A 25,449-nucleotide genomic window follows, 5' to 3' on the forward strand; every position below is an offset into this window, starting at 1 on the left:
CAGCATAAAACAAAATGTATCGTATTGTTCTTTTATTAGAACAATTTGCATTCGCTTACATAGTTATAAATTAAGCAATGCTGATTGAAAAAACGAAAAATTAATTTGAAAGCTTAATCCTCGTACCTTGCCTAGCTGGATTTAGAGTGTTTAGTCTTGTGGCCATTGCCATGGCGCTGTCCTGACGAGAATTACCGTTGTTACACCAGAGTTGAAATCTTCTAATGGGGGTCCATTTACTGCCAGATATATGACATCTCCTAGTGTAGAAATGTCCAGGGAAGGTCTACGCTTCCTTTTTATCCTATTAACGAGGCTGGATATTCATTCATAAGGTACTGCTGTTCTTGTAATGCACACGACTCCAGCTCGCCTGAGCGCTCAGGAAACTCGCATAGAATTTTCAACAGCTCGTCTAATTCCCTTGAAAATACTTGCTCTTTAACCATATTCTTAGTTGAGCCATTTTGATTTTAAAAATCCTCATTTATATCAAAAACAATAAAAATGTGTTAATTGTGGAATCTCTTCATTGTCATAAAATCCTGTTAGGTATCTACTTCATTCTCAACTGTATCAAAGCGGCACTTCAAGTAATGAACTATGTTTCTGCTCAGCTTTCGAATTGACTTTTTTCTTTTTTTCCTTTCTGGTAAAAATCCACTCCCTAATGGCGAGTGGAATTTACTAGGGCTAGTATTACTTCAGGTTTCGTGTGCTAGTATTGAAGATGTTCAATATGGCTTCCTTTCGTAATAATAATAATAATAATAATAATAATAATAATAATAATAATAATAATAATAATAATAATAATAGCAACGGATATTGGTCGAATAGAAAAGGTTAAGAAATTCAAATATTTGGGTGAGACAATTCAAGAAAATGGTTTAGAAAAATCTGCTATAGAGGAGAGGATACAAAACATGGAAAGAGCATACGGTATAACTAAGAATACTTACAACAAAAAGTGCTTATCAAGGAAACTTAAAATAAAGCACTACAACACAGTAGTGAAACCAGAATGCCTTTATGCCAGCGAATGTCTAGCACTGAACTACAAGCTTGATAAATTAGAAATATTAGAAAGAAGAATTATAAGGAAAATATTAGGTCCTCCAAGAATTGCAGAGTTTTGGAAATTAAGAAGTAACAATGAAATTTACCAGAACGTAGAAAACATATCAGAAACAATAAGAAAAAGAAGATTGCTATTTCTTGGACACATTTACAGAATGGATGACAATAGACTAACTAAACGAATCTTCAAGTACCTTTGGGAAAAGAAATCAACTACCACCTGGATTCAAGAAGTCAAGAAAGACCTGGAAAGGAACAACATACGAGAAGAAGAATTATTGGAAAGAAAGATTTTTAGGAAGAAAGTCTTACAAATGGAAGGATTCCAAGGGAGGAAGGAAAAGAAAACAGGCACAAAGTGGACTGAAGACAGGAAAAAGAAACACAGTGAAACAATGAAAGAATACTGGAAGAAAAGGAAAGAACAACTAAGGAGGAACAATTGAAATTGTAACGTGGTCCTTAGAAGGCCGGAACGCAAGAAGAAGAAGAAGAAGAAGAAGAAGAAGAATTGTTCCGTGGTATCTGTGGAACCGCAGAGGTGAAAGAAGGTGCGGGGGTGAATAGGTCCCAAAATACGAAATTAAAGTTAAGATAAAATTTAACAAGGTTATATTTTCTTTTCAAGATTAAGAAATAACAAAGAGAACAGGTACTCAGTAGCCGAAACTCAATTCAAAAATGTACAAATACAGTGATTACAGGATTTGGGCTCCGAGAGCCAGACACACAATTCTTGAGCTATAAGCCCAACCTAGCGATATACCGAATTCAACAAAGGGGCAGAAGACCCCAATCATGCCTAGGAGCACTTGCTCCTCTTTACCCGGTAAAGCCTCCTCGTGGCATACAACAACTCAATTTTCAAGAAAGAGCAGCTCGCTCTCAAAATTTAAGCCTATCAAAGGCAACACCAAACTCCACATTCAAGTCGTCCTCCAAGGACATTAAAACAGGGGTAAAATTACCCAACCTACTGAGGCCTATTAAGTAAAGAAACAGGAAAATTACTTGGCCTCTAAAATACCAACTGAAAGGAGGCGAAGCTGCACTCCTAATACATTTTGTTTAAAACCTACTTGGCACTAGGCCGTTAATGCAAGGGCTAATCCTATTCTAAAGAGGTGACTTATACGAGAAGACAATTTACATTACGCTAGACTGGAAGAAACGGTTGAGAAAAATAAGTTCACCTCAAAGCAATATGAGTGGGAGCTCGAGAGGGTTAAGCACACTCTATCCCAATTTGTAGTTTAAAAGATAGAATATATACTAAGTGTCTTTACATTTTAGGGGAATGGAAAGCCAAACTCAGGAAAGACTCACAGAATATGCAGTAAGAAGAAAAGAATACAAAAGGGTAGTTAAAGAAGCAAAGAAACAGTTCCAGAAAATATCTGAGGAAAATCTACTAAAGAAAGCCGAAGAAGAGCCTTTTTCAATTCTGAAGCAGAGGCAGCCGAAATTCACAAGACAGATCCCATTGGAAGTCTGGGAAGATCACTTCACCTCACTACTCCAAGCAAAAGAGACGCGAGACTTGATCGACGAAGACGGCAATGACAGAGCTCCAATCAAACTTTTTACGACAGATGAATTAGAAGACATCGTCCGGAACAGTAAAAACGGTAAAGCAGGGGGACCTGATAATATATTTTACGAACATATTAAAGACAGCTGGGCTATACTAAAGGACTCAATTACAGAACTCTTGAATCAATGTCTCAGACAAGGGAAAATTCCAGATAAGTGGAGAGAATCAACTATAAAGGTGATGTATAAAGGCAAAGGAGATGTGAACAACCCAGATTCATACCGAGGAATTGCTTTAGAGTGTACACTTTTGAAGATATTAACGAAGGCTCTAGCAAACCGTCTGAATGATCTACTAGATGACAAATTACCGGAAGAACAATTCGGGTTCAGAAGAGGTCGTTCAACTTTGCAGGCAGTACATTGTTTGATGGAAGACATTCAAGAGGCACTTAAAGTACAGAAAGGAAAATTGTATGCAGTGTTTGTTGACTTTCGCAAAGCATTCGATTCTACAAGTAGGAAATTGATCCTCCAGAAATTAAGAGAGATTTGCGGTGAAAACTGTTACATAAAATTGATAAAAAATATATTATCGGAAAATTATGTAAGAATTGATGATGACTTAACAAAGTCTAAGCCAATCCTACAGACTATAGGAGTTCTTCAAGGAGATCCTTTGAGTCCACTACTCTTTAATGTCGCAACATATGACATAACGAAAGCCATCGTTACAGAGCAGACAAGTATCTATCTATACGCAGACGACATGGTTATTGTCGCATCTTGTAGAGAAGAACTACAAACAGCACTTGATAGACTGTCAAAATGGTGTGAAGAGGCCGGTTTGGAAGTTAACAAAGAGAAAACAGTAGTGATGGTTTTTAGAAGAGGAGGAAAACGAGCGGCTGCAGATACTTTCTATTTTGAAGATTCCCTTCTAAATTCTGTGAACTCTTTCAAATACCTTGGAATAACTCTCCAAATGAACGGCAAAACATTCTCAGCTCACGTGAAAGAAAGATCTCTTGCAGCAATAATAGCAATAAATGATATAGAGCACATCGATCAATTATCAATTGAGACAGCAATGAAACTGTTTCATCTAAAGATTACTCCAATTGCAACTTACGGTTTGGAACTAATATGGACCTTCTTGAAAAAGAAAGACCTAAAGGAATTAGAAAGGGTTAAAGCTACCTTCCTTAAACGAATCCTTTGTGTGTCTAAATACACGCCTTCGAGACTTGTTTACGAACTGACAAGAGAACTGTTTTTCATCGAAGACCTACGGCTTTCTATGCCCCTGCAATCGACGACAGAATACCAAGACTTCCTGCATAATTTGAAATTTAAAAAGACCAAAATATGGAGTGACTTCTACACAACCGACGCAATGACTACAACTGACTGGCAACAAAGTTGTTTTGAACTGAGACACGCGGTGACCCGTGCAGCGGTCCACGGATTTCACCACAAGGCTTGTGCTACTCTCCGCTTTCACGATCCGAATAGTGACTGTGTATGTCGATGGTGCAATAGACTCTGTGGCCGTTACCACGCTTTGGAGTGTCCAAAGAGAGCCTACTCTCTGAAAAGTCTCTGTAGTGAATAGTGATATGTATTCTATTCTTTTATTTGACCATTGGTTGCAATAAAGATATATATATTACATGGTGGAAAAGCTTCGGACCTGCCCCGGGAGTTAAACTGCTGAGCTAGCAAAAAGAAGTTATTAAACGGCCATTACCTTGTGGTTGAACTGCTGCCCGAAGAAAGAGGCGCTTCCCGCCCCCTGCTATGTACTTTACACACTGAAAGATGTTACTGAAGTGGCGCGGAGACCCGAAAATCAGCAGTTTATATACTCTCGCGGAAAGTTCGAGGCGTTTCAGGAATGAGAACACCCTCCCACAAGAATTTTATTGGTTAGGGTTAAGCAACATATCCAAGTTGAAGAAGATACACCTGATTGGTTATAAATTAATTAAAGAAATTCGGGATTGGCTAAATTCAAAACAAGGGGAAAGAAAGGGTTAATATTGCCAACTTAAACAATGACTGAAAGAAATTTAACAAAGAACAAACTTATGAACACCAAATTTCTTCAAAACATAGTTCTTTCACTTCGCACTAGGGTGCATAATTGTATTTCTTCAGTAGTGCCGTCTGGAAGAGAATGTCCACACTTCTTACTACAAGCAAAACAAAAATACATCGAAAACGACCCAGTTCAGAAACTTCAAATTTTACAAGTAGTGACATCTTCTGAGAAACTTGAAAATTACGCAGTAGATAAAGTTCAGACTTCCTCCAGTAGGGGAGTTTCAACTGGCGAAAAGTTTGAATTAGCGGCATAGAGGTGTACCACCCGGTACAATAATAATAATAATAATAATAATAATAATAATAATAATAATAATAATAATGGTTTTACGTCCCACTAACTACATTTTGACGATTTCGGAAACGCCGAGGTACCGGAATTTGTATCCCACCGCGTTCTTTTACGCACCAGTAAATTTACCGACACAAGGATGACTTCTCTGAGCACCTTCAAATACCACCGTACTGAGTCAGTATCGGACCTGACAAGTTGGGGTTAGAAGGCCAGCGCCTAACCGTCTGAGCCACTCAGCTCGGTGCTTCCTTTTGTAACACGGCATACAGTATCTAATCTGTAGAGTTAGGCCTATAAGAACAATGTATCACCACTAGCCCCTGGCGAATCTCATGCATGTTCGATAAGCCGACTTGACGCCCTGTAAATAAAGAAGTCCCTGTAATAACTGATGGGTGCGAGACCTGGACATGAATTTGTCAAACAAAACCTTGGAACTCAAAGAGACATGCAAAGATCAATGCTGAGAGAGAGCAGATGAGATACTCTTAGTTACTAAGGTTACCGACATCATTCAAAGAGTGGCAATGGCAACACTGAAATGGCAGTGGGTTGGCCATATAGTTCGCCGATGGAAAAAACTTGTTCTTAAGTAGAGCCCCTAGAGAATATCAGAGGTGAAGAGGTTGATTGATGATTGTTGTTTAAAGGGTTCTAACATCTAGATCATCGGCCCTTAATGGTACGAAATGAAATGACAAATTAAAAACCCAAAAATCCTCCATTGACCACAAATCAAAACGTGAGGACGAATTATGAATGGATGAATATGAATTTAAAACGATCAGTGGAACCGACCCACAGTGCCTCACATGCAAAGAAGCTGGCGTAAAACAATAGAATTACTGACCAAGGGACTGATTCTATAGCACGATACTGAATCGATGATGCTTGTAGTCGAAAGGAGTCCAAAATCCAAGTCATCGGCCCCTCATAATGGTACTTATCGCTAGAAAAGTAGAACCATGGTATTTGTCATGTTGCGGTATTAATCAAGAGTAGCGTAGACTCGCGGTATTCCACACATTATGGTACTACACACAGGTAATGAAATTCGCACATGTAATACAGACCTACTGTGTTTCGCTCATTGCGGCGCCACTGACAGGCAACGCAAACCTATGGTGTTCATCACCTAAGTGTACTAACCACAGGGAGTCGTACTATCCCGTGGTGTTCCTCATATAGTGGGTACTGATCATAGGCAAGCCATAACCATGGGTTCCGTCATCCCAGGGTGTCGCTCATATAGTACTACTAATCACAGGTACTGTAAAAGCCGTCGCGCTCTCGTTTGCTACTAATCACAAACCTATGTGGTACCTAACATAGTGGTACTACGCTCGAGGAAAAGCGACCCATTGTGTTCCCCGCATGGTGGTACTAATCACAAGTAGTTTCATGGTTCTAATATCATCCCTTGGTCGCCTCTTACGACAGGCAGGGGATACCGTGGGTGTATTCTTCGTCTGCGTCCCCCAACCACAGAGGGTTGTGTGTTTGGTCTGCGAGAGGTATTTTATTTCCCTCAAGTCCGCCGGAAAGCCGGTTAAGTACCCCCCCTATCCGCCACCTGGGACGCGTCACGTGGGAGTATCACCTCTCCCCCCTATTACGCCGGCGTATTAGGTTTGTGGGAGGCGAAGAGGAAGACCACCGGACCGAAGTTTTAATTATCGTTTCATTTCGTTGCACTTCGTATCATTAGGGACCGATGACCTAGCTGTTAGGTCCCTTTAAACAACTAATATTATCATTAGTAATTTCCTGTTCCTTCAGAAGTACTGTAATTACATTTGAAGCCCAAATCTCGGGAGGCGGTAATGCATCGGGTGCTATGAATCTTACGCAGTTAAAATACTCGGCCCGATCTGGAATCGAACCTGGGGCCTCCTCAGCCGAAGACTCAGTCAAGGTGCCGAACAGTTCAACTCTTGAAATAAGTATATACATATCATACATTTGTCGAGTTGGACAGCCCCGTGCCTATTACCCTAACACCCCGCTGTCCATTCCCGGCCAATCCAGGGCGGCTGGAAATGGGTTCGCTCAGACTTGTGAGACTCAAATTAGGAGTTGGCTGATACAAGAGGCAATGGGCTGGTTCAAGAAAACCAAGCAATACGGCTGAAGATGTCACGCTGACCACGTGAACTCCAGTATCTGCAGACCATCTGGCTGTGAAACGACACAGCGGTGTGCAGACCACGTTTGAGGGAAAAAAGGGAGCTACTCAGAACTCTTGTTAAAAACCGTTCTTAGTATACTACAGAACAACCACGTCATTGTGTGCGTTCTTAAAACTGAATCTACATACCTGCCAACGTACAAAACCAAAAATTAGGAGATTTTGATATGAAAATCAGGAGAAATTAAGAGATACAATTGGTCACAACTGTTTATTCTACATGCCTTGCACAATACAACAGAAGTACTATGGTATATACGAGGCGTGTGTTTTAAGTGAGGGCTGTTTGAAAACACCACATCATTTTCAGATTCTACACACCGTACTTTATTCCATTTCTCCACATGGCCGCCAAGTTTGTTTAAACATTTATCATACCTTACGACTAAATTTTGAATACCCTATCATAGAAACTTGTCGCCTGCTCCGATAACCAAGAGTTCTTGATCTTGATCTTGCGCTGGGACAGAGTCAGTTTGGCCTTCACCTTTTGCTCCGATAACCAAGAGTTCTTGATCTTGATCTTGCGCTGGGACAGAGTCTGTTTGGCCTTCACCTTTACAGGCGAATATACACTGACTGACAGAGCAAATGCAACACCAAGAAGGAGTGGTTCGAAAGGGATGAAAGTTGGGAAAAAAACAGAGACGGCATGGACGAATAATTGATGTTTATTTCAAACCGATATGCAGGTTACACAATGCGCACGGCATCGACTCAGTAGGATGTAGGACCACCGCGAGCGGCGATGCACGCAGAAACACGTCGAGGTACAGAGTCAATAAGAGTGCGGATGGTGTCCTGAGGGATGGTTCTCCATTCTCTGCCAACCATTTGCCACAGTTGGTCGTCCGTACGAGGCTGGGGCAGAGTTTGCAAACGGCGTCCAATGAGATCCCACACGTGTTCGATTGGTGAGAGATCCGGAGAGTACGCTGGCCACGGAAGCATCTGTACACCTCGTAGAGCCTGTTGGGAGATGCGAGCAGTGTGTGGGCGGGCATTATCCTGCTGAAACAGAGCATTGGGCAGCCCCTGAAGGTACGGGAGTGCCACCGGCCGCAGCACATGCTGCACGTAGCGGTGGGCATTTAACGTGCCTTGAATACGCACTAGAGGTGACGTGGAATCATACGCAATAGCGCCCCAAACCAGGATGCCGCGCTGTCTAGCGGTAGGGCGCCCCACAGTTACTGCCGGATTTGACCTTTCTCCACGCCGACGCCACACTCGTCTGCGGTGACTATCACTGACAGAACAGAAGCGTGACTCATCGGAGAACACGACGTTCCGCCATTCCCTCATCCAAGTCGCTCTAGCCCGGCACCATGCCAGGCGTGCACGTCTATGCTGTGGAGTCAATGGTAGTCTTCTGAGGGGACGCCGGGAGTGCAGGCCTCCTTCAACCAATCGACGGGAAATTGTTCTGGTCGATATTGGAACAGCCAGGGTGTCTTGCACATGCTGAAGAATGGCGGTTGACGTGGCGTGCGGGGCTGCCACCGCTTGGCGGCGGATGCGCCGATCCTCGCGTGCTGACGTCACTCGAGCTGCGCCTGGACCCCTCGCACGTGCCACATGTCCCTACGCCAACCATCTTCGCCACAGGCGCTGCACCGTGGACACATCCCTATGGGTATCGGCTGCGATTTGACGAAGCGACCAACCTGCCCTTCTCAGCCCGATCACCATACCCCTCGTAAAGTCGTCTGTCTGCTGGAAATGCCTCCGTTGACGGCGGCCTGGCATTCTTAGCTATACACGTGTCCTGTGGCACACGACAACACGTTCTACAATGACTGTCGGCTGAGAAATCACGGTACGAAGTGGGCCATTCGCCAACGCCGTGTCCCATTTATCGTTCGCTACATGCGCAGCACAGCGGCGCATTTCACATCATGAGCATACCTCAGTGACGTCAGTCTACCCTGCAACTGGCATAAAGTTCTGACCACTCCTTCTTGGTGTTGCATTTGCTCTGTCAGTCAGTGTATTTTTCAAAACATAAAAATCGTACAATACTGTGTCTTATGGCAAACCCATCGAGGGTCAGTTTCCTAAATAAAGGATTATATATATCGCTTGCAGTTCCTATTTGAAGGCCTAATGACAATAGAATTCCTATTTGAAGAGCTAATGACAATAGAATTTTTTTTCTCCATCCTCAGCCACAGACCCAACCAAACAACCAACCAACCAACCAATCAATCAATCACTACTGATGTACATTTACGGCAATTGTCCAGTCCTAGTCTTTTCTTAATGATTGCAAAGAAAATGGAAATTTATTGAACATCTCCCTTGATAAGTTATTCCAATCCCGAAGTTCCCTTCCTATAAACTAATATTTGCCCCAATTCGTCCTATTGAATTTCAACTTTATCTTCATATTGTGATCTTTTCTATTTTTCCAATGTGGAAAGACTGTTTTCTTTAGTTACTGTCCAATGGAAGAAGGGGAAATAATTTCAAGAAAATCAATACTGGTAGTAACTGTTCAACACAGTTTTTAAAATTTAAACTTTGGGATTTCAATAATAATAATAATAATAATAATAATAATAATAATAATAATAATAGGAAAATTGAAAGTTGGAAAGATTGAAATACCCCAATTAAGAAGAGAGAAAAGAATTAATGTATGGAAGTTGAAGGAGAAAAGCATACAAGAAGAATTTCAAAGGGAAATAATACCCTTGGTACCCAGGACAGAGGCGGGGAATGTTGAAGAGGAATGGAAAAGATTTAAGGAAGCACTGGTTGGATGTGCAGAAAAGGTGTGTGGTAGAACATCAGGAAATGTGAAAGACAAAGAAACACACTGGTGGAATGATAGGGTAAAGATCAAAGTGAAGGAAAAGAAAATGGCATGGAAAGCATGGAAAACATCTAAGACTGAAGAAAGTAGAAAATATGTGGAGGCAAAGAATTTGGCCAAGAAAGTAATGGAGGAAGAAAAGAGGAAAAGCTGGGCCTTATTCACACAGACATTGAGAGATGATATGCAGGGCAGCAAGAAATTACTGTATGGTATCTTAAGAAACAAAAAGAGAGATCAAGTAAACACCAGATTTGTGAAGGATGAAGGTGGCAGAATTTTAACAAAGCCAGAAGAAATAAGAAATAGATGGAGAGAGTATTTTCAGAAGCTGCTGAACATAAGAACGGATGACAGTCATTCAATGGACAACCAGGAAAGGCAATTAGTTGACGAAGAAATGGATAAAGAAATCACAATGAATGAAATTGAAATGGCAGTAAGAAAGATGAAGAATGGAAAAACTGCTGGAATAGATGAAATTTCAGTGGAGATGATAAAGGCAGCTGGAGTGGACATATCGGGTTCTCAGGAATGTCTGGGAGAATAAGGAGGTCCCTGAGGATTGGCAAAAAGGAATAATCATCCCAATTTTCAAGAAAGGTGATAAAGTTTTGAAGAACTACAGGAGAATTACTCTAATATCCCATGTTGCTAAGATAATGGAAAGGATACTGGAAAGTAGAATAAGGTTGAGGGTTGAGAAGCAGATACAGGAAAATCAGTTTGGTTTCAGAAGTGGAAGGTCAACAATAGAACCCATTTTCATTATGAGACAACTAATGGAAAAGCATTGGGAGTACGGGAATGATATGGTGATGACATTCATTGATATTGAAAAGGCATATGACAGTGTCCCTAGGACGAAAGTTTGGGACAGTCTGGTGCAAAAAGGAATTGGACAGGGATTAATAAAAATGATCATGGCATTGTATAAGGAATGTTGTAGTTGCGTGCAAACACAAGTTGGCAGGACAGGTTGGTTCAAAATAACTAGTGGGCTGAGACAGGGAAGTGTTCTATCACCAATCCTGTTTACAATACTAATGGATGACATCATGAGAACAGCAAAAGCAGCATATGGAGGAAGAGTAATGAACATGATGTTATTTGCAGATGATATTGTGATTTGGGGAGAAGACGACAGGAAGGTTCAAGAACAGTTGAATGTGGTGAATGGGAAGATTGAAGAATGTGGATTGAAAATAAGTGTAGAAAAGAGTAAAACTCTTGTTATGACTAGAGGGGAGAAAGAAGGGAAAGGTCAGATTAGACTTGCAGACAAGCCCCTGGAAGTAGTGGAAACGTTTAAATACCTGGGGAGTGAATTAACGGAGAATGCTCGACTGGATGCTGAGATTAGTAAAAGGATTCAAGCTGGAAGTTGTTTCTATCATAGTGTAAGAAATATGTTATGGGACAAAGAGGTGCCAATGGAAGCAAAGAATACTATGTACAAGATGTATTACATACCCATAACAACTTACGGAGCAGATACTTGGACAATGACAAAGAAGGATGAGAGTCGAATACAGGCAGCCGAAATGAAATTCTTGAGGAGTATGATACAGAAGAGTAGAAGAGACAAAATAAGGAATGAGAAAATCCAGGAAGAAATTGGAGTGGAAAAAATGAATGATAGAATAGAGAAGAGCCGACTAAGATGGTTTGGGCACATAAAGCGAATGAGCGATGAAAGAATGCCAAAAAAGGTGATGGAAATGCAAATCCAAGGAAGGAGAGGCCGTGGACGACCACGATTGAGATGGAAGGATACCATCCAACGCAGCATTATAGAAAGAAACCTGGACTGGGACACAGTGTTGGAGGAGGAGTGGTGGAAAGACCGAAGAAAGTGGAGAGGAACCATATTTGCCCCTACCCGGCTACAGCTGGATAAAGGGAAATGATGAATAATAATAATAATAATAATAATAATAATAACAACAACAATTCTTCACAGCGTAATTAATCCCCATGATTGTTTTTATTTTACAGATTGTTTATTGTTAATGGTTTTCATGATAAATACTTGTTTTTAATTTGCACACATTTTGTTACAATCTCAAGTCTATTGTTTATACTGTGTTGATCGTTGACGATCACTCTCTTAATATGACACGGTTACTCTTTTGATATGAGGATACAATTTTGATCGTATTTAAACTCAGGGCCCTGACCTAGTCTTTGTGCATTAATGGCTGATGTTCGCTATGCCGAACGAAACATGTCCCATTATTTAAGATACTTCTTGATTATAATGAGTAGGCCATATTGTAATGTATTGAATAGGTGGTTGTAAATAAAATTTTATAATTTTAATTCACAGCGTAATCTGAAATAAGTTGTCAAATATTGTACTTTTTATATAACATTGTATTATGTCTGTTTTAAACCTAAATAATGTGACCAAACAACCTGGTTAACACCAGTGGCATATACGAAGGCTACCAAGGCTATCGGTGAAGCATAAACCTCAAATGAGAACAATGGAAATCTAATGCACATTATAAAGTAAGCAACTGACACATTGTTCCATTTAGAAAACTTCAAAGCAATGAGAAAAAAACGTTGCATATATTTCTGAGAGCAAGGCACTGGAGACTGATCTTGCAGCCCAGGCTCTCGTCCCTCTCCCCTCCTCCCGTGGCTTGCTGCCGTATGTCCGATAAGTGCGGGGACCGGGAGGGGATAGGTGTGCCAGGCATAGCTCCGTCAGACCGTCACTGCTAACGAACAACCATGCGTCACCCATCATATATACTTCCTCACCTCACACTTCTGACTTAACTATATGGATAACAGAGTGTTGGTATGTCACTCTCATTTATTTCTACATCCTTGTAGGAAGACGAAAGACAACGCTGTTATAGGATCAATATAGTTTTCATTTTTATAGGTAGATGAAATGCAAACTTTTAGGTTTAGTGTTCTCTTTCGTTGGTTGAAATGAACCTGCGATCACAGGTCAGACACCACCACTGATTTCTTGAGAAAGCTAATAAACCAGTGAACCATGGGTACTACTGCTGGTAATGCTGTAAAATTCAGAATTTTAATAATAATAATAATAATAATAATAATAATAATAATAATAATAATAATAATAGGCCTAAGAATGGAGCATGGCTTCTGTATAGGCTTGGTAGTGACCATATGAGGATGAAATGAATAGCGAAGACATCAAAGACCAAGTCCCTAAGCCAGGGGAATTAAGAGTACGAAGGGGTAGATTCTGACAATTGAACCAGGGCCATCCAACTTAAGGCAAGTACAGCGGAACCTTGGATTGCGAGCATAATTCGTTCCTGCAACATGCTTGTAATCCAAAGCACTCGTATATCAAAGCAAGTTTTCCCATAAGAATCAACTGAAATGGAGATGATTAGTCCACAACACAAAAAATATTTATTTGCATACCATTTCTAAAACAAAATATAACGTAAAAGAAAAAGTGCACTTTTCCTTAAAATAGAATCATTGTTGGTATGAGGGAGACAAGAGATGACATGAGAAGAGTTACTGTGTAGCACGAATTTCATTATCGGAATCACTGCTCTCAGTAGACTCACTGGAATTGTTTCCTTTTCATGCAACTTTAATGAGGATCTTGTCCAATGACAGTTACTTTTGCCTCTTTTTGAGGATTTCACAAAAATGTAGGATTGCATTGTCATGGAACTGATTCATCGCTCGCACTACTACAGCCTTATTCGGGTGGTGTTATTCTACAAAATTTTGCACCGTTTCCCACATTTTGCACTTCTCCTGAATCTCAATTGAAGTGAGAGATTCCATTGACTTTTCCTCCTCCTGTTTCCCAGAAGAGATCTCCTCCATAACCTCCTCCTGTTGTTCGCGATGCAGGTCATCAGGTCATTGGTGTTCAGTTCCTGGCTATGTTATTCCGCCAGCTCTTGAATGTCCACGTCATTCACTTCCAGCCCCATATAGTCTCTTCCCTGAGGACACAATTTCGCCGACAATCAGCGGCTCATTGTCACCAACAATTCCCTCAAAGTCACATCCAAGAACACAATCAGACCACAGCTTTCCGCAAGCAGAAGTGAGAGTTCTCTTGGTGATTCCATCCCAGGCTTTATCGATGATCTTCAGGCAGTTCACAATAGGGAAATAATTTCTCCCATACTCTTGGAGGGTAGGGTTTTTTTTCCTTCGGTCACTTCGAAGCATCGCTGAAATAATGCTTTGGTGTATAGCTTCTTGAAGTTCGAAATTACTTGCTGATCCACAGGCTGAAGTAGTGGAGTAGTGTTGGGAGGAAGGATCTTAACCTTAAACGAACTTTAATTCCTCCAGTAAGTCGTCCTAAAGGCCTCAACGATGAGCAGGAGCATTGTCTATAACCAGCGAGACTTAGAGCGGAAGATTATTTTCTGAAAGATATATCTTCACTACAGGACCAAAGACCTCGTTCATCCATTCAACAAAGGCACAGGAGGGGGGACACGACACACACGTAAGCACACGTGATGCTCGTATTGCGGAACCTCACTCGCTTATCAAGTTACAATTTATTTAAAATGTTTGCTCGCCTTGCAAAACACTTGTAGACCAAGTTACTCGCATTCTGAAGTTTCACTGTATTCTATCCATTTAGCCAAAAAGCTGGACTTTAATTTGATAAACCTTAGGCTACCATCTCCACTGATCAGGTGTTGATTGAGAGTAGCAGAGGCCAGGGCAATAGCTTGTGAAATAACTTTGTAAACACAGCAGGCTACTCCGTGCAGCTACTACTACTGCAGCTCAAAACGCTTAAGGCTTGACGTTCACTAAATCAACCATCTAAAAGGGATAACCTAAGTCTAGTAGTAGCCCATGTCTTGATCCCAGCGTATGCCACTGGTTAATACTATGAAAGATAGTCATAAATATGCCCATGGGAAGTTGACTGATGAAAGCTGAATACGCCTGTTGTGAGGAGAGTGCCTATCTATTTGAAAACAGTGTATGGTTGTCCATTAATATTTTCACATCTTTTCTTGTTTCCTCCCTATTCCAATGCTGCCCTGTCATTGTGTTATCCTACTGTGTGCTCCTATACAAGTTCCTACTTTTCTACATATGTAGTAATTATAACTGAATATAATTAACTCCATAAAATAAGGGCTATATACTTCTAACTGCTTAAGGAAAAACTATCCATTTAACAATCATTATTATGCATTTTTTTAAACTTTGCATTTATGTGCAAACTTAGCTTTTTTTTCTAGTGGGTTTACGTCGCACCGACACAGATAGGTCTTATGGCGACGATGGGATAGGAAAGGGCTAGAAGTGTGAAGGAAGTGGCCGTGGCCTTAATTAAGGTAAGATATGGAACGGGAAAACCATCTTCAGGGCTGCCAACAATGGGGGTTTGAACCTGCGACCATACCCGCATGGCCAACTTGCTCGGTACGGAAGTAGATTAAATAATGCTGATTTTAAATTATGAAAAATGACTGCATGCCTAACCCTTGCAGCTTGCTCAGCTGAATTTGGAGTGTTGTAGCTACTGACACGGTGCAGTCCTGATGAGAAACACCACGCATCTGTTGTTAGCCCAGGGTTGAAGTCTTCTAAGAGGTACATTTACTGCCAGATATATGACACCTCCTAGTGCAGTAATACCCAGTGAAAGTCTATGCTTCCTTTTCATCCTGTTAATGAGACAATCATCATTCACAAGAAACTGTTGCTACTGCAAAGCACACCACGCTGTAAAACACGTTCTTCAACTCACCTAAGCGCTCAGGAAAATTGTGTAGAATTTTTAATAGTTTGCCTAATTCCCCTGAAGATATTTGTCCTCCTTTAACCATATTCTTTTGCTGGAAGCCATTCTGATAGCAAAAAAACTCTAATTTATAACACACAAAATAAAAAAATGTGTTAATTGAAGAATCACATTGCCATAAAATGCTGTTTGGGTGTTATCTTGAGGCAGGCACAAGAAATCCAGAATGTGGCACTTTGTGTCTACTTCATTCTCAACTGTATCAAGGGGGTACTTCAAGCAGTGAACTATGCTTCTGCTCAACTGGTTAAGAATTAAATGGTGATCCTTTTTTTTTTTTTGTAAACACCCACATTTTTTTTATTTTTACAATTGGCTTTACGTCGCACCGATGCAGATAGATCTTATGGTGACGATGGAACAGGAAAGGCCTAGGAGTGGGAACGAAGCAGCCGTGGCCTTTAAGTTACAGCCCCAGTTGCTTGGTGTGAAAATGGGAAACCACAGGAAACCATCTTCAGGGCTGCTGACAGTGGCCCACAATGTTTGAGGGCTGCTAAGATATAGACAAGGGAAATAAAATCATCAAAAAATATATTTAACTGGAATCCTTAGGGGTAGTAAGGAAAATATGGAGAATGAGGCAGATCTGGACAAGGTCTGTGTACAAAGAACTGATCAAGCACAGGTGAGGGAGGGTGTGTGTGTGTGTGTGTGTGTGTGTGTGTATGTGTGTGTGTGTGTGCGCGCATGCAATATGGTAAGGAAGAATGAATAGGTAAGACAAGGATTTGTTGATCTAAGCATTATTAAGCATTAAAATAACTTTCAATGAAGCCATTTCAGCTCTTACATGTTCTTCACACTGATCAATGGGATTATATCCATGTCACAAACCAACGTTGACAAAACGAGTATATAAACAACAAACCTATACTTCAAAATATCAAACAAGAATGCATTCAAAATTTGAAAAAAAAAAAAAAGGGTAGGCCTAGTAAAAGAGTTATTAAAGAAATATTAAAAATAAATACTAATACCGAAGATCTGGCGTATGATAAAGACGTTGAATCGTCAGATTGCGTTTCTAATTCAAAAGAACATTTCTATCAAAAAAGGCGTGAAATGGTACGCACAGTTGAATGATGATACTACAGTACTACGGAGAGTTATATTGAAATAAATTCAATGGAAGGTCGCTTTAATTGGTCACAATCTTAACCCAGAGTATTGTAGTCTAATTATGCTCTGGAAAAAGTTCTCTGAAATGTCAATAAAATCATCGACACGTCTCTTATTTCAGTTCCCTGACGCGGAACGTCTTTGACAGGACGCGATCTCTTAACCTGCCGGCTCCATATTGAAAGGCTGAAATCGCGTTTGAGTTGACATGACAAATATAAGAGCGCAAGTAAATAATAAATAATTGACTTATGATCTTCCAAACCAATCTGTTGAAGTTTCTGTCGTATTAAACAACAGCCAGGGGGAAGATATTTCAAAATCTAATAATCTCATAATAAATAATTCCGAAAAATGATTAATGATCACGTCGCAGGCTCACAATAAAATCTTTCACATAGTTTATGTAACCCAATATTCTTGATAAACCCATCTTGACTCGTGAAATTGCTTTGATTTAGATTATTATACATTGGAATAATGGACTACTCCAATCCAGTTCTTGACAAACAATATTTAGCTTTCGTCCTTTGGTGAACTGAAACGTTCTGAACAATACCCCGTTCCTCAACATAGTCTATTTCTTAACTGCGGTATCCTGGTCAGCGAATAGAGGAATTTCCTTGATTTCGCGACTTTGCTGAAGACATCAATGTTTTATTACGGGGTCGGGTTTGATGGTACTCCACATTAGTCTTCTCTTAACACTAAGAACGAGCAGATGAAATTGAACAGATAACTACAACAAATCTACACGGTTATTATACTAAGAACAAAGCAATGAACAACGTCATGCAAGAATATGGTAAGGAAACATCTAACATCTGTCCAAACACCCATTACCTGTCTTTTTGGAGGTCACCTAAAATCTAACTTGCATTGTAGCGGAATGGAAACCAAGTTATGTACTAATCGTACATAATGTACACCAATCAGAATTAACGAAATTCCTTCGTAACACGGGATTTAACAGAAACAACTTGGAACTCGGCAGAAAACTAAGGGAACGGATGAGAATGAAATGTCAAAGCGAATGAAAAGGGCTGCCAATGCAAGGGATTAAGCAACGAAATTCGCTGTATTGGCAAGAAGAATCCTTCCACTATATTAACCCAGAATGCCAACTCACGCAAAAGGACCGGGCACAGGGGGACATGTAACTCTGCGAGAAATTTCAGGAATACGACTAACTATTGTCATTTTTTATAAGAATGTTCGATGCTTTCCTTTTTAAAGCTAAAATATCGCACTTATAGCCTTGTTATGGTTCATATAGAAGTCTGTATTACAAGTATTTCTAGATGTATCGTTGGTGGAATCATACACAAGTTAGCCAATATAATCTGTCTTATTTCCTAATGCAGCTATCTTATAATCATGTTCTAAATGCAACAAGTTTATAACGGAACCGTTCATTTGTTCGTGAATACAATCTCGTGTGGGAAAGTTTGAAATCGGACAGAAATTAAATAGCTGTTGATGGAATATAAAATGAGTATTTTCTGTTCATTGCTCTCGTTAAATGTCTCGCTCTTCAGGTATGAAAGAGGAAGTGCTGTATAAAGCAAAGTAAGTGAACTATAATTATGTGCAATTCCATACAACACGAAGAAAATGCTTTCTAGGAATAGTGTTCCATACTCTCTAAATCTTATAGGTTTCGAAAACGAAGGCCTAATTACACAAAACAATGCCAATACTACAAGAATAATTCAGAATAAAGAATCTATCCTTTCAGGATTGGAAACTGGTTATAGCTCGTATTCGGATGGTAATAATGTAAGGGGCAGCCATCGTAGAACATATCAGAAATCCTCCAAAAATCGTCATCGTAAATTAATGAATCGCACGTCGGCGCGTATGGTAAATAGTGATGGTGTTAATGAAAACAGCATTCCTGAAGAAAACAGCACTCCTGAAGAAACTTTTACTTACGACGATGTTCCAGGAGAACTTCTCTTCTGCCATGTCTGTAACATAATGGTTAGTAGCTCACAAGAGTTTGCTGCTCATTTGCAAGATGTAACCCATGATGACATGATGACATGCTTAGAAAACCAATTCCAAGAGGAAGCCGAGGAATTGCGACGTAAAGGTAAAGCTAAATATGAGAGAGACTTTAATGAGTTGGGACGTGCTAATGTTAAAATAAAATGTCATTGTGTCATGTGTGATGCTGACATTCCTGAATTGTTATCAAAGCATCGTCGTAGTGAATCTCACCAGACATTGCGTAAATACTTGCATCCAGAATGTGATGTATGTGTTACAAAATTTAAAACTAGAATTGAATGGACACGCCACCTTCTAACTCCCACTCACCTTATGAAAATTGCTGCTACTAATGTACACAGGGATACTTCACAGAATTTTGAATATAGAGCTGATGAATTGGAACCTGTTGGAAATGTTGATTCTGGTTTAGTTAAAGAGGAGAAGGAAGAGGAGCAGACTGAACAAAACAACGCTGACATCAGGGACCAAATAAATTTCTTCTGTAAGGAGGAGGAGGAAGAGGAACAGACTGAACAAAACAATGCTGACATCAGGGATCAAATAAATTTCTTCTCTAAGGTGAAGGAGGAGCAAGAAGAAGACGAGGAAGAAGAACAAAATATAGAATCTGCTGAAGGAGAAGGTTCTAGAGTTTGTAGTGGCATAAATGAATATTGTAATGTTGTAGGAGGCGACTCCAGAAGTAGTGATCATAGTGCGAGGGCTAATATGGAAATTAGTGGAATAAAGAATGAGGAAGAAGATAAAAATGATTCAACTACAGAATACTTTATTGATAGGGAAGGTTTTAGAGTTCCTGTATATAAAGAGGACAGACTGTGGGGGATGGCCCTACTCAAGGAAGTAACTGGTCACGTTTGTCGTGGATGTAAACGTTTCTTTGACTGTGATGATCTTGCAAATGCACACTGCCGATCAAAAGCCCATTATGATGTGTTTATTTCTTTAATGAAAAGAAAGATTCTGTACGAAAATTCTAGTGCTTCCAAAACTTCTCCACATGTTAGGATTACTTCAAAAAAGAGAAAGTTGTCAACTCAGAAGGAGGAAGCAAATCAGAAGTTCTTAAAAAGACTTTGAAGACCTGTAAGGGAAATGTAAGTTGTGACTCTTTGTTGTTTAACATTTTATGGAATTGATTTATATTATGAACTGTGTAGAATTTGTACCAAAGCAATGCTGATAGGCCTATCATCTAAACCAGGGCTGGACAAATCAAAAAGAAATCCAGGAACCAATAAACATTTTTGGGTGTCAGACATTAAAAAAAAAAAAAAATGTATACCTATAATAATAATTTATTTAACGCGCACAATGTGCAAAGAATTACTGTATAAAAACATTAGTCTTCGTTGCAAAATTTCACCAGTGATTCTGATCGCTGTTTACAATTTAAAACATGGTACCTAGTACAGTGTGCTCCACATCTTAAACATACACAGTTCAAACCTGGTTCATGATAACGCTTTATATTACACAGTTTATAATGGAACCCATGAACGGAGAACCTTGTCAGCAGGTGTCGCAGTTCATATCCACCTTGAACCCACTCACGATTTAGCATGGCATCGGTAGAGTAGAAATCTTCCCAGATGTCAGCCTTCTTCGATCGTAGGTCTCGAAGCAGATGTAAATAGGGTGTTGTTGCTGGAAGTAACAACTGTAACCTTAGCTCTTCCACATAAAATCCCTCTCTGGATAGCTCATACACGAGTCGGGAAGGAGAATATTTGGAGAGGCACAGAGCCCGTTTCAAGTAGGTTGCCTTCAACTTCTCGATTTTATCTAACTGTTTCATACTCAAATGTTCCCAAATGTTTTCCAAGCCATATGTTGCTATAGGGCTGATTTTTAGATGAAAGAGTTTTATGGCCGTTTCTAAAGACAAGTTTCTCAGGTGCTTAATGTCAGATATTGCTTTCATAGATGCATTTAGACGGTCTATGAGATGGAGGGTGAAAACATTACCTTGGGTTTGAAAAATTACACCCAAGTATTTAAAATGCTTTATGGACTTAAGTTCTTGGTCTTCATAATAGAAGATTCCATGAGGTCCCCCTCTTCTAAACGTCATGGACACTGTTTTTTCTACATTCAGTTTGAGCTCATTTTTCTTTATCCAGCCTACTATTTGGTTGAATGATTCCTGGAGTTCCTTCTCTGACGTTGATGTTAAGACCATATCATCAGCGTACATTAATAGTTTGACGCTTTCCTGGTTTACCAAATCTACTATGTCTGCTGTCGCAATGATGAATAATAATGGACTTAACGGGTCTCCCTGAATGTATACCTATAATATTAACAAGTTCAGTCTCTTACTTTATCTTAATCAGTCTCCACCTCTGTAGCATAACGGTTAACACTATTAGCTGCCATCCTCAGGAGGCTAGGGTTCGATTCCTGGTACTGTCAGAAATTAAAGAATGGAAGGAGGCCTGGTGTGTAGTTAAAATGGTATATGCAGCTCCCTTTCATTGGGGGTGTACCTGAAAAGAGCTGCACCACCTCAGGATGAGGACAGGAGTTGACTTGATCTTAAATTTCTCTTAAATCACATTCACTACTCTAGGCACTCCACTTAATGGGCTCAAATGTACTAGGCCTAAACCCCAAACAGTGTTTACTGCATAGTAGCACAGTACACAAACAACATAACGGGGAAAAATGTGGCATCAGAACTGGCCAAAAGGAAAGGTTCAGCTTATCAATAATTGACACCTCGCAGCCGAATACTCACTACATTCAGCTGCGTGCGGAATGACTGTAGTTTGTTTACACGTTCGTGGCCTTCTCATGAAGGATGTTGTCAAGTGGTGCTCGATGCTGCCAACCTCTCTACTTAGGAACTAATGAGTGAGTGATGCTTAGATAGGTGGTGATGGTTGTTATTGTTACACGTTTAGTTTGGACTGGTTCTTGTCGTGCAGGCGGTTAGAATAGGACCTGGACAAGACTAGTGATATAGGTTTTTACAATGCCTAATAAAGCTAAAGGTTCCACCTATTCAATACGTTATCGTAATGGTCTATTTAGAACATCACATATTTATTTAACTTATCATAAAATACATCTTTGGGACCGGTTTCGGCAATCCACTATGCCATCATCAGCCATTGAGTTTTTTATAGCAAGGAACATTCAAAAATTTAAAAATATGCAATAGCAAGTCCTATTCTTACATGAAAAACATTAAAAATATAGCTAAATAGCATAGGCCCATTGTACTATACAAATAACATGTCTTTTTTGAAAAATACAATATTATTTAGTGCATCTAAAATTATTTTTTACATATAATTGGCAAGGTCTATAATTTGGTATACCTTATGTTCAATAGAATCATGTAAAATTGATAAAAGAATCTATTTTTGCCATTTAAACCACAGTTTTTAAAACAACAAGTCCTACTTTACATGGAAATATTAAAAAACTCAATGGCTGATGATGGCATAGTGGATTGCCGAAACCGGTCCCAAAGATGTATTTTATGATAAGTTAAATAAATATGTGATGTTCTAAATAGACCATTACGATAACGTATTGAATAGTTGGAACCTTTAGCTTTATTAAGCATTGTAAAATCTTGAGTCAATACGGACAAAAAATGAAGTTTTTAATACTAAATAGTGATATAGGGACAAATAAAGTAAGGTTAGAAGCCGCGAAGCCTCGAGTTTCATGTGGAAACATGATTGATCTGCTGGACTAGTTCTTGCCATGCAGACGGTTTGAGATAGGATCTGGACAAGACCGTTGGGCTGGACTGGTTCTTGCCGTGCGGGCGGTTAGGATAGGATCTGGACAAGAACTGTGATATGGGGACAAGGAATGGGGCGCTTTTATTGTGCTGGGGTAGGTAACGCAATCTAATTTTCAGCAGTGATGGCAGTGACGTCACATTCTGTTCACGTTGACCAATAGGAATGCTAGTAGCTACTTCAGCCATGGACAATGGCGGGTGCTGCTCTTTATTAGGTCATAAAAGTAAATGTACTTTTCGGGGCGGGATGGTGGGTTCCTAGACGTCGCAATGAACACCTCCCTCCTCTAAAAGGAATTCCAAGTAAGATTTGCGTTATTTTCACTTCCTTATATGCTAATAATGTTATAAACTTTGGGCTGAGGAGTGTCAACTTATACTGTTTAGCTTGTCCATGTAATGGTTTTGAACAATGATGTTATATATTGAATACTGCTGTCGATTCAAGTTGATGTTCATCTGTAGCGGATGCTTATAACTGATGCAATCTTCGTACCTATTTAGATATGCTAGAGATACGACAGTACCAACAACAAGAGAAAGAAACAAAACACCTTAGGAAGGAATTTTACTGTAGAGTTATTTGTAAATGCCACCAAATTTTTTTTTAATACCCTACATTACTTCCAGAGTGGAAATAAATTCAAAAGCATTTTTTTTCCTCGGACTGTAATTTAGGAGTTTCAATTTGAAAATTTTAGGCGCCTACATATTTCTTTTCGTCGCTATGGCGGCGACCGGGTACCTGAGATTTGTCTAGCCCTGGTCTAAACATCTAAATATGAGAGACACTTTAAATTCACTATCACTACTGATCTGCATTTAGGGCAGTCACCCAGGTGGCAGATTCCCTATCTGTTGTTTTCCTAGCCTTTTCTTAAATGATTGCAAAGAAATTGGAAATTTATTGAACATCTCCCTTGGTAAGTTATTCCATTCCCTAACTTCCCTTCCTATAAACGAATATTTGTCCCAATTTGTCCTCTTGAATTCCAACTTTATCTTCATATTGTGATTTTTCCTACTTTTAAAGACACCATCCAAACTTATTCGTCTACTGATGTCCTCCCACGCCATCTCTCCACTGACAGCACGGAACATACCACTTATTGCAGGTTATAAAATTTTATTGTATTGAAAAGGTGGCAATTGGCAAAACTAAATGAATTGTATCACATACCACTGAGTCGAGCAGCTCGTCTCCTTTCTCCCAAGTCTTCCCAGCCCAAACTTTGCAACATTTTTGTAACGCTACTCTTATGTCGGAAATCGCCCAGAACAAATCGAGCTGCTTTTCTTTGGATTTTTTCCTGTTCCTGAATCAAGTAATCCTGGTAAGGGTCCCATACACTGGAACCATACTCAAGTTGAGGTCTCACCAGAGACAAATATGCTCTCTCCTTTACATCCTTACTACAACCCCTAAATACTCTCATAACCATGTGCAGAGATCTGTACCCTTTATTTACAATCATATTTATGTGATTACCCCAATGAAGATCTTTCCTTATATTTATACCTAGGTATTTACAGTGAGTTAGGCCTAGGACGTGATCGTGATAAAAAGAAATATCATTGTGTCTTGTGTGATGCTGACATTCCTGAAGTCTTATCAAAGCATCGTCGGGCTGAATCACGGCATGACATTACTCTATGTAAATACTTGCATCCAGAATTCGATATACCGGTATGTTACAAGTAACAACTCTCATTATTGTACCGTATTGAAGATGACGTTAGGCATAGATATCAAGGATAATTTAATATTTAATTATCCTTGATATCTGTGCATACCGGTATGTGTTATAAACTTTAAAATTAGAATTGAAATATCTAATAACTGGGACTTTTGGCAGGGACATTTCGAGAAAATTCTGTTGATGTTAATTTGATTTGTAAATCACGGCATCTTAAAGCAAATTATGTTAGAACTCCAGTATGCGTTCTTCAGGTTACTTGCTGAGTGCTCCACTGCAGTGTGCTGCTATTTGCCATAGCACAATTGTCCAGTGTTCTCCCTAGAACCTTTGTGATGGGCACACCAACCTGGCGTTTTTACAGGCCACCCGGCTAACATAACCTAAGTAATTACTAGTTACATAATATTCATACACATTTGAATCACTGGGTCCTCAAAGTTAAAATGTACATACTGTGAAACTGTTTATTTACTTTATAAATCTTCATTATTATCAGCATAATTGCTTCAGTTAGTCAGAGGTTAAATGTTTAGCTTGACTGTCATGTAGTGTAGTGCTCGAGCAGTGTCTGGATTGAATGATAAGAATTTCATTTGGTCCGTATTGAACTGATATTACAATTAAATTCTTGAATAGATGGAACCACAATATATATGAGCATTCGATTCTGCATGAAGTCATAAACCCATACGACACTCCACAGCAACCAAGTGGTAAGCCCTGTTGTTACATGATCATGAAGGAGCAGTAGTCGAACCTCACTGTCGGCAGCCCTAAAGAGGGTATTCTATGGTTTCCCATTTTCCCAGTAGGCAAATGCTGGGGCTGTACCTTAAATAAGGCCACAACCACTTCCTTCCCACCCTAGCCCCTTCCTATTCCATCGTCGCTATAAAACCTGTCTGTGTCGGTTGACGTAAAGCAACTTGTTAAAAAAATAAAATAAAAAAAAAGAGCAGTAGATCACCAGAAGTTCAAAATACTCTGTTATGTTTTGTTCATGATGATAACACTAAAATAGTTCC

At 39.7% G+C, this 25,449-nt stretch overlaps 2 protein-coding genes across 2 annotated transcripts in view; one reads left to right on the plus strand and one right to left on the minus strand.

Annotated features, from left to right (window-relative positions):
• The window catches only part of Lztr1 (Leucine zipper like transcription regulator 1), a 108,859-nt gene extending 90,998 nt beyond the window's left edge, over window positions 1–17,861 (minus strand). The window contains exon 1 of the mRNA XM_067158676.2: window positions 17,789–17,861. The gene's annotated coding sequence lies outside the window, so the exon portion shown is untranslated. The remainder of the gene's footprint in view (window positions 1–17,788) is intronic.
• A 530-nt stretch (window positions 17,862–18,391) lies between these two features.
• On the plus strand, window positions 18,392–19,752 carry LOC136886763 (zinc finger protein on ecdysone puffs-like). The gene is made up of 2 exons (XM_067159569.2): window positions 18,392–19,657; window positions 19,741–19,752. The coding sequence occupies exons 1-2, from the start codon at window positions 18,560–18,562 to the stop codon at window positions 19,750–19,752; spliced, it is 1,110 nt and encodes a 369-aa protein (XP_067015670.2). The 5' UTR covers window positions 18,392–18,559.
• The last annotated feature ends 5,697 nt before the right edge of the window (window positions 19,753–25,449 follow it).

This window comes from Anabrus simplex, chromosome X, assembly GCF_040414725.1.
Source record: "Anabrus simplex isolate iqAnaSimp1 chromosome X, ASM4041472v1, whole genome shotgun sequence".
Lineage (NCBI taxonomy): Eukaryota > Metazoa > Arthropoda > Insecta > Orthoptera > Tettigoniidae > Anabrus > Anabrus simplex.